The following is a 9,688-nucleotide window of genomic DNA, read 5'->3' as shown; positions in this document are numbered from 1 at the left end:
AAATGGACAACACAAACGCTTTCACCAAGAATCTACTTTGCATTTCTTGTGATTCTTCTTGGTTGTTATTCAATTTATGTTGCATTTATGATTCGCGCGCAGGCATCCACACAAACTCCGACAAAGAATTTCCCGAACAAAAGTGTTTTATCGACGATACTTGCCGTTTCTGGAATAGGTCTCATATTCGTCGGGTTAATTGGCCTGTTTGTCTTCATTATTCGAGGGAAGTTGTTTTTGATTATTTTCATTGTATTCAATTGTTTTGTGGCAATTGGTGTGTTTGGAGTGGTCTCTTATTTGTTAGTAGCAACGGTCAAATTCGACTATCTCGACACTGTCGCAAACAACAATATGATCAGCATTGAGTATGAGGTTTGTTTCTATAACATTGTACTATATTTATAATAAGTTTATAATAATTTAAAATACAGCATTTTACTATTATGATACAAACAAATTTGTGTTAAATCCACACAAGTTTACTTTAAAACAAAGTCTTAATTTAGTAAATGTTTGTGTAATCACTTATTTACTAATAAATAGAACAACTGTTGTGGGTGGAAAACATTAAAAGTCAGTGGGTGTGGTGCAGCGACATCCACACATGAAACGTGTTACAGTCTTATTGGTGTCGCTTATGAGATACCACTGAAGAAAACATTCACCCTTATATTGTTCCATTTCCTTGTTTTAATCTTTTTATTAGTTGAAACATTCGATGAACTCAAGTCAGTCAACACAACAGAAAACAAAGCAACCCTTTACTCAGAGCCTTTTATTACCACAGATGCCTAACTATTTTCATGTTAATTGTGTTTCAAACATCAGTTCGTTGGTTTTGACGTTACATTAAAAACGTCCATTATAAATGTCTATATACCAATACGTCAAACTGATAGGGTTTTTCTTTTTTTTTATTCAATTCCAGAATACGAACTATATAACAATTATAATTTAATTAATAATAAATACTATTTTCGATTATTCAAAAAGGGTAACTTGCAAAGTCCAACACGACACATGACTCAAGGCATCTCCCCACAATACATCGAGCAAATTGTTTCCAATTTGTTGGTTGGAAATAACGAGATTATATCGAAGGCTACTGAAGCAATTATACCTCTCTTGCAAAACCCTGAAATCGTTTCTCCTTTGATGACAATTTTCCTTAATCATCAGCGCATCGATGTTAGACAAATGGCTGGTGTGTTGCTCAGAAAGAAGATATGCCGATTATGGTCACGAGTCAATCCTGATGTTCAGCAACAAATTGAAAACGTTTTGATTCAAATTGTCAACACAGAGACAAATAGAGTGATTGTATTAACAGCATGCCAGATTATTGGTGCGATAGCAAATGTCACTGTGCAAAAAGGAACATGGCAAAATCTCCTTCAAGTTGTATTGCAATGGGCACAGAGCACTTCCGAATTACAAAAGGAAGTGGCTTACTGTTTAATTACTGACATCGCTTCCCTCTATTTGGACAACAACTTAAATTCACAGGTGATGAATGGGTTTTTCCAATTGGTTGGCTCTGCTCTTTCGACAAACACTTCACTCAAAATCCGTATATACGCAATTAAAATATTGGACATCTTACATAACTATATTCAATCACCAAGCGAACTTGCACCTTACGAACAACTGATGCCAATGATTCTCAACACAATTAAAGAAGCGGTACAAAAAGATCAAGAACAAGAATTTTCAGATATCATGGCGATTATGGACGATCTGGTGAAAGGATTTTCAGACATTCCAGAGTTTGACGCAGCCACTCAACGCATAACAACCCCTGTCGCAAATTTGGCTTTAGAAATCACCAAGACAAAAACAGTGTCATCATCAATTCGACAATGCGCGTTGTTCTTCTTAAACTTCTTTGTTACAACACAACTTGCTTACTGCATTTCTAGTGGATTCATCCCAACATTCCTTCAACTTATTTTACAAATTCTTTCTGAGTACAATCCTATGGATCCAAATGATGAAGAGTCTCCACATAGAGTCTTTGCTTCGGAAGTCTTAGAAGTTCTTGCAGAGTTGATCCCTTCACAAGACTTCTTCCCACTCTTTTGGCAGACACTGTTGCCAATGTTACAAGTGAATGATACGGGAGTTGCTTGTTCGGTATTGTTAGCATTGGGTGCTGTGTCTTCTTCATGTTACTCTTCGTTGGATAGCTGTGAAGAGGTGTTAATGCCTTATTTAATCGCTCAATTACAAAACCCCGATAGTACTGTGAGGTCTGCAGACTTAGTATGTCTGGGTAAACTTGGAACGTTTTATGTCAATTTCTTGTTGGACAATCCCGACAAATTTATCCCCCCTTTGTTAAGGTCCACAGTAGACCCCTCCAATGAGATTAAAGCCTCTGCGTTTTTTGACATTCATTTAATACTCGAAAAGGCAGATGTTGAACTCCTGAAACCACTTTCTGCTGATATTCTGACATGTTGTTTAACTTGTGCGACAACTACAACGGAATTTGAAGTCAGAGATGTAGCAGTCTCTGCGTTGTCTTCAATAGTTTACATCTTCAGTGAATTAGTTGTCCCCAATTCAGCGACATTACTTCAAATTGCACAAACAATGATTGCAACAAATGTGACGAATGAAATTGATATTCTCCAGAAGGGAAGAGGTATCGAGTTGTTATCATGCCTCGCAAAGTCGATTGGGAAAGACGCATTCAAGCCTTATTTGAATGGCACACTTACTATCATTAAACAGATGTTAGGCATTGAGCATGCATTTGAGTTTGAAATTCGACAGTATGCGTACATGGCTTTAGTTGACTTGTTTGGAGTATATGGCTCTGAGTTATCGCCACTCATCCCAAGTCTAATGGAGAGGGTGATCAATTCTATTAATTGTGAAGATGATGTTGTTGAAGAGAAGAACAACTTAGAAATCTCATCTGAAGACGAAGATGGTGTAATGGAAAATGACGAAGATGATGATGACCATGTCTCTCTATATGGCGGCGTGTTGATTGAGAAGATTGCATCATTCACATTAGTCGCAAAAATGTTTGAATGTGTACCATTGGAGACTGAGCCATACGCACAACAAATCTTCGATTTGTTGAAAGGACATTGTTCCGATGAAAGAGAGGAAGTGGCTGAAGCTGCCGTAGAAGCGTTATGGTCGGTGTTGTACGTCCCCCTTGCCAAAGAAAGATTATACATTCCACTTGGTGTCAATAATACTACGGAGAATGTGGTTCGTTTGATTAACGAGAAAAGCCCTGCTAAGGTCCATTTGAACTTAGCCCAGTACCCACAAAGTGTTGTATCTGTCTTCAATGAAATTATTAAGACGTATTTGTCTGTGTGTGACATGTCGATAGAGAGGGATGTGGTTGTCATGGCACTCACCAAAATTATAGACATGTTCACTTTATTGGGTCGTGCTGCTGTTATGTCGTGTGCAGACCCACTCTCTAAATTGATATCATCTATCCTTACACAAGGTATTCAATGTCAACAATTAAATACTGGGATGGATGCGAGTGAAATACACGAGACTGAAGTCGATTTGATCACCACAGCAAGTGATGTAATCATGGTCTTGTTTAAAATGTTTGGCGCTTCGATGGTGAATTACTTTATTCAGTTGTTCCCAATTCTACTTGGAATTATTAAGAAGAGAAACAGTTCAGTCACAAAAGCTGCTTGTGTTGGTATTATAGCAGACTTCTATAATTATGTAAAGGTGTGCCCAGACACGTTGGTCGAACCAAGTTTCTCTCTATTCTTAGAGTGTTTCACCAAAAAAGGAAGTGACATCTCCCGTAACGCAGTCTACGGTTTTGGTATGTTGGTGAAAGTAGTCCCACCCTCTATGAGACAAATCGCCATTAATGCTTCTCAACAGGCTCTTCAAATCATAGCGTCTCTTCTCCCAACTTGCAAAAACAAAGCGTTCATTGACAATTACGTCTCATGCGTCTGCAATATATTGAATATGGAAGGGTCACCGTTTTTGCCACAAGCTATCCTTCCACAACTCCTTGCTTTTTTGCCAGTAGTTGGTGATCACGAAGAAGAGATGAATATCTACTCGACATTTGCAAAATTCTACGGAAGTGTTCCAGAGCTTAATGCACAAAAGGGTATGTTGGTTGATGTATTCAGAAGAGCAATAACAGTGAACGGTATATACCCGGCCACTGTGTCTTTCTTGCAACAGCTCACTATGTAATTTCCGTTGATTGGCTATGTATTTTGGGTTTTCAAATATAACTAGATATACTATAAATATATTATATATATTTTATTCAAAGAAGTAATATATTTTAATAAAAAAGGAAATAGTATAATAATTAATAAGATTAGTATAATACAATGTAGTTATAAAATATTATTTTCAAAAAGAAAAAATTGGTCTCATACGAGAAAAACAAAGGTTTTTTGGGTTTGAAAAGAACTCTTTTAACTTAGCTTGAAAATGTCTGGGTCTGTCCACAAACAGACTCCGAAAACTCGCAACACTCGGCAACAACAAACACACGGCCTCGAACGCCCAAAGCCACTTAAAATGATAGAGAAGGACAAGTTGGAAGAGGGCTCTTCCCCAACAACCCCAATCGACTCGTCTACTCCTGTCAACGTTGGTTCTGACGTGCAACGGTCTGGAAGTATTAAAAAGGGTTTAAAGACGACAGTGATGAAAAAGTCACAAGTCACACAAAAGTCGCCCAACCCAATTCAGCCAAAGGAAGTCGTTGAAAAACCTGAACGTACTGAACAAGGAGTTAAACCCGAAATCACTGAAAGCTTACAAGAAAACATAGAAGACGACTGGCAAGACTCCAAAACAGGAAAATCGGGAAAACATAACCAAAAACGGAAGAACAAAAAGACTCAGAAAAGAAGCAAGATATCTAAAGAACATGATACTGTTCTGGATGAGTCTCCAGTCGATGTTAGTGCAGTTGACACTACACCCATTTCAAATACCTCAGACTCAAAACAAAATGAAGAGAAAGAATCAATTGAAACGGATGAAACCGTCAAAACCCAAGAAACAGTCGAAAAGGTACCTATGGAAGAACCAAATAATGAGAAGGAAACGCTTAACAACGAAGTTCAAGAATCACAAATTCCCCCACAAGTCGATGAATGGCAGTCGACAAAAAGTTCGAAGAAGAAAGCAAAGAAGAGTTCAACCCCGGCAAAAACAAAGACACACAAAAAACACAAGAAAAGTGCAACAACGTCTGTCACCGAGTCGAGTGAATCACACGACGAAGAAGTTCAAACACCAGTTCAACCACAACTGATCCCTCCACAACCCACTCAAGAGCCTCTTGAGGTCGCCGAAACAACTGATACACAACAAGAAAAGGATGAAGACGAAACACAAGTGGGATGTATATTGCCAATGACGACGAAATCAGTCACGCCACATCCACTCCATATGCGGTATGGTATTGAAGAGATGAAAGGGTTACAAATACCAAATTTACAAATCAAAAATGCGATGGTTGGGGTCTTTGAACGTTTTGCGCGAAAAGAAGAGGACCAATGTAAGAAAAATAAGAACTTTTTCATCGACCGTAAGACGGCTATTTATCGCCAAGCGTTCAACCAACTTACCGACAAGACTTTAGTTACCGTTGCAGACATGATGGTTCTACAAATTAGAACTCGCGAAGACTTAGAAACGATGTTGTCGATATTGTTTAATAATGCTATTAATGAGAGGAAGTATGTCAAACTGTATGTCCAGTTCTTTATATACATTCGTAGTTTGATGCAGAGAGACCCACAAAAGGTTGCATTCTCGAGTGACATGATTGTTATTCTCCTCGACAAGGCAGAACACCAATTTAATAACCCGCCCGTGCCACAACTTGAAGTCCAAGGAGAAACACCGGAACAAAGAGTCCAACGAGAGGAGAAGAACAACAATGAGGTCTTTGAATATTTGGGCACAGTATATCTTGTGAGTTATTTATATACTGAGAAGACTGTTATTCCCGATCTGGTGTTACAGTGCTTTGATGTTCTCAGTAAAGTGAAAGGAACACTTCCGATAAAAGCGTTTAAAACAATGGTCAACGAAACACACGACCAATTGGTGAAGGACGGAGTTGGACTTGAAAAGGTCAAAAATCTTATTAAAGAAATGCTGAAGCGGGAGGGTTTGACATTCATGGAGAAAGTGCTATTGGACACATCACTCGAGGTGATTGAAGGCAAACCCTTGGCGAAGATTGAAAGTCCACATGTGAATGTTGTCAATGTAGTCGACCAGATTAAGAAAGGGGAAATCACGAGTGCTAAATTTATTGAGGAAGTAGCTAAGAAGAGTGCGAGTGATATTGGATTGATAATAGAAGGTGTCATGGACGTGATGGATAATGGATATTCCGAAGACTTGGAGAAGGTACTACTGAGCGCCGACTTCATCAAAAAAATTGGAAAGTCGTGGAACGATGTCATTAACACGATGAAAGCATTCCAAATGAAAGAACGTGGGGGGCTCGAGTTATTTGGGAAATTGTTGGGGTGTTTGTTTATTAAAAAATACATTGACTTATCCGTCATAATCGACAAAGCTTTGCAGACGAAAGAAGAAGCCATTTCTATTGTAGGCAAGGTAAAGAGTCCACTCTTTTTATTAGTCATTGCGTTGAATCAAATATTGAGCTCTGTATCTCCAAGAACTGTATTAAATTTGCTTGGAAAAAACTCTAAAAATCTCAACCATTTGGTGAGCAAAAATGAAGATATAGTTGAGGTGGTCTATCACTCTGCATTAGTCATTGCAAGTGGATCTGAAGACGAAGTTGTCGAAGGTAACGAAGAGAAAACAATGAAAATTGGGGAGTTATTCATTAGCATAACACATCCTGATATTGTAAGTCGTGTATTAAACAGGGTTTGGGTGAATTGCAAAGAAAAGAAGACTCTTGAAGTTAAGAAGAGCATACAGTTAATGAATAAAAAAAAGTGAATTGAGTTTACAATTAATAAGTTCGTAGTATATATTTATATATAATTAAAAATAAATATCCAACTTATTCTATTTATAATAAACAGTATTTTTTTCTTACGACTCTTGTTCTAATAAGAGTATTCTCCAAATATTTTAATTGGAAAATTGTCAAGTATGGATACCCCGGAAATGTCCGGATAAAATGTGCCATATATAATTGTTCAAACTTCAAAGACCTTCTTGAAAAAAGGAAACCCTTTTTCATTTGCAAAGAAAATACAAAAGAACTCGAAAAGTTTCAGGGAAGATGGACGAAATCCATTTGCTCGACGAGAAGTGGCAGGTGTCGACAGAGTCAAATACATCAAGTAGTTCGACAGTGAGTGTGGGCGAGCTTTTAGTTACAATAACTAGTGTCGAAGACTTTTGGGGATGTTATGAAGCCATGGGAGACTTCACTGAGATGAAGACGGGGACGGATTTATACTTCTTAAAAGGAGAGAGCAAAATTGCGGACAACTACAGAAAAATCGTGTTCCAATTTCCAACGTCCAACAAAGAGGTGTTTAACAACGCGTGGCTCAACATCGTTTGTTAGTATTAAAATGGTTTAGTAATAATAAAAAAACATCAATTAATAGTAACAAATAGCTACTTGCCTGCCTTGGAGAGTCAATGACATACACCGAGCAAATTCGTGGTGTTTTGTTCTCTTGCAGAGCAGACTACAAGGTCACCATTTTCCTATCGAGAAGTTGTGAAGAGGAGGTCATGAAAAAACTTATCGAGCAAATCAGAAGCTATAACCTTTTGACTAACGATGTCAAAATTAAATATACTAACATCAACAAAGGCGGTTTCTTAGACAGCAAATAAATGAGTGTGCAATCTGTTTTTTTGTATACAAAACGGTCATCTCAAAACACATCTCATTATTTATACAAACCTCCAAATTTTTTGCATTTCAAATGTTTTGTCTCAACTGACCTTATTGGACAAATTCTATAATTATGGTTATGTTTACTTTAAAGTGTTATTATTATTGAAATTGTCACGATAGCGGTATATATTTCAATCACTATTGTCATTCACTTCTATTATTATTCCGATATAAATATGGTTAATATGATAGTTTGTTTATTATTTGGAAATAAGATAGTAAACTCAAACTATAAAGCCAGAGACTCAAAAACGAAAGAGATTAGCAATAGAACACTCACGTCATCTTGACATTGAAAAGTGAAGTCTTTAACTTCAAAATGATCGAAATGTCTGTGTTGAGAGAAGCAAGTCTTCTTCAGTCATTTTCGAATCAAGTGAGTATTCACACATACGACACATGTCCGTCGTTACTGAAACACCCCTTCAAAGTGTTAGCGTACATATGTGTAACACAATTTACATTGGGCCTTTTGTCACCATTTTTGATGTGTATGTTTTCTGTTCTTGTCATGTTGGTGTTCTTTTTCAGACACCATCTGTCGAGGTTTTACTTCTTGGTGCCGACAATTCCAAACACCGATATGTCTTCAAAAATTATGAGTGTTGACCCACCAAAGACTAAAATCACTGTTATACTACATAATGATATCGACGCTAATGACAACACAAAGTACTTCATCTGCAGTTTGTCGGCTCAATGTGTGTTTCTTGTTCTGTCCATTATTCAGTGGGTCTGCTACACCATGTGTTTTGTTGCGGGGCACTATATATCGTTTTATGTGATCAGTGCAATTTACTGTGTATTGGGAATTGTTGCGGGAGTGTTGCATAGTAAGTTCAGGAAGTTAGAGTTTGGAAAGCCGCAAAGTCTTGAACTTATCGAGGAGTTGAAAAGTGAATTAAAAGGCATCGAGCTGATCACCACAGAGGTTAATCTCTTCGTGACAAACTGCTATTACACACACGAGTTTTTCAGTTACTTCTTAGAAAATGTTACAATTGGGGAAGGGAAATACTTCATCGTGGTGGACTCTGTGGGAGAAGTTTTGAATTTGGCGGAGTCTTCTCGCAGATTTAAAACGAACAAAGAGATGAATGATGTTATACTAGATGCTGGGGAAACAGAGGGAGTGCCTATATTCCGTCAGTCTACACAATCACCTGCAGCGTCATTGTTATTCAACAACTATAAAACGTCTATCATCTCTTCAAGAGATCAAAGTTCGTGTTGTTCTGAGCCACAAAGTGCTGTGAAGTGTGTCGCGCATGTGATAAAAAGAGTCATCAAGCAGGTGGACAGTATCGGGATGAATTGAAATGTATTTATGCTTTGATTGCTTATAATAAATAGAGCTATTAATAATGAAATTTGTTTTCTTGATTTCAATAATACCTAATGTATAATACTATTATATTACATTTTAGTAATACACAATATAATATAATAATTTAATTATTATATAATAGTATATTAATAAATACTAAAATATTTAATTTTTTTGGTATTTTTTTTTAATAATTACAAGAAAAGTTTTATTAATGACTTTTTTGAATTACTTGAAAAAATACTTTAAAAATGCCAAAATAATCGGGAAACTGAAACAAATAACAAAACCACTGAAAAGAGGAAGAAAAAAGTTTTACTAAAAATGTCACCTTTTTAAATGACCCGAAAAGACGAGACTCAGTAGAGTAAAATTTAAATAAAATACAAAAGAATGTAAATAAGTTTGAATGAACAAATCTCTTTTTTTGAGAGGAATCTTAGAGGAACACGTTATGACTTTTTTTG

At 36.8% G+C, this 9,688-nt stretch overlaps 6 protein-coding genes across 6 annotated transcripts; 5 read left to right on the top strand and 1 right to left on the bottom strand.

Annotated features, from left to right (window-relative positions):
• Positions 1-2: 2 nt before the first annotated feature.
• Positions 3-43, bottom strand: EIN_228420 (Hypothetical protein; the record flags this gene model as incomplete). Its single annotated transcript, XM_004255102.1, has 1 exon — positions 3-43. A coding segment is annotated over one exon (41 nt), but the record flags the coding sequence as incomplete, so codon positions are not given.
• Positions 44-87: 44 nt separating this feature from the next.
• Positions 88-798, top strand: EIN_228410 (hypothetical protein; the record flags this gene model as incomplete). The annotated part of the gene is made up of 2 exons (XM_004255101.1): positions 88-375; positions 547-798. 2 exons carry the CDS (start codon positions 88-90, stop codon positions 796-798), a joined length of 540 nt encoding a protein of 179 aa, XP_004255149.1.
• Positions 799-1,023: 225 nt separating this feature from the next.
• On the top strand, positions 1,024-4,212 carry EIN_228400 (importin-4, putative; the record flags this gene model as incomplete). The annotated part of the gene is made up of 1 exon (XM_004255100.1): positions 1,024-4,212. The coding sequence occupies one exon, from the start codon at positions 1,024-1,026 to the stop codon at positions 4,210-4,212; it is 3,189 nt and encodes a 1,062-aa protein (XP_004255148.1).
• Positions 4,213-4,458: 246 nt separating this feature from the next.
• Positions 4,459-6,972, top strand: EIN_228390 (hypothetical protein; the record flags this gene model as incomplete). The annotated part of the gene is made up of 1 exon (XM_004255099.1): positions 4,459-6,972. One exon carries the CDS (start codon positions 4,459-4,461, stop codon positions 6,970-6,972), a length of 2,514 nt encoding a protein of 837 aa, XP_004255147.1.
• Positions 6,973-7,261: 289 nt separating this feature from the next.
• On the top strand, positions 7,262-7,830 carry EIN_228380 (hypothetical protein; the record flags this gene model as incomplete). Its single annotated transcript, XM_004255098.1, has 2 exons — positions 7,262-7,543; positions 7,606-7,830. The coding sequence occupies 2 exons, from the start codon at positions 7,262-7,264 to the stop codon at positions 7,828-7,830; spliced, it is 507 nt and encodes a 168-aa protein (XP_004255146.1).
• Positions 7,831-8,222: 392 nt separating this feature from the next.
• Positions 8,223-9,212, top strand: EIN_228370 (hypothetical protein; the record flags this gene model as incomplete). Its single annotated transcript, XM_004255097.1, has 1 exon — positions 8,223-9,212. The coding sequence occupies one exon, from the start codon at positions 8,223-8,225 to the stop codon at positions 9,210-9,212; it is 990 nt and encodes a 329-aa protein (XP_004255145.1).
• Between the last annotated feature and the right edge of the window lie 476 nt (positions 9,213-9,688).

This window comes from Entamoeba invadens (genome assembly GCF_000330505.1).
Source record: "Entamoeba invadens IP1 unplaced genomic scaffold scaff_1105074725849, whole genome shotgun sequence".
In the NCBI taxonomy this organism is placed as follows: domain Eukaryota; phylum Evosea; order Mastigamoebida; family Endamoebidae; genus Entamoeba; species Entamoeba invadens.
Note: the sequence above shows the minus strand (reverse complement) of the source record. Positions and strands in the feature narration are given on the sequence as shown.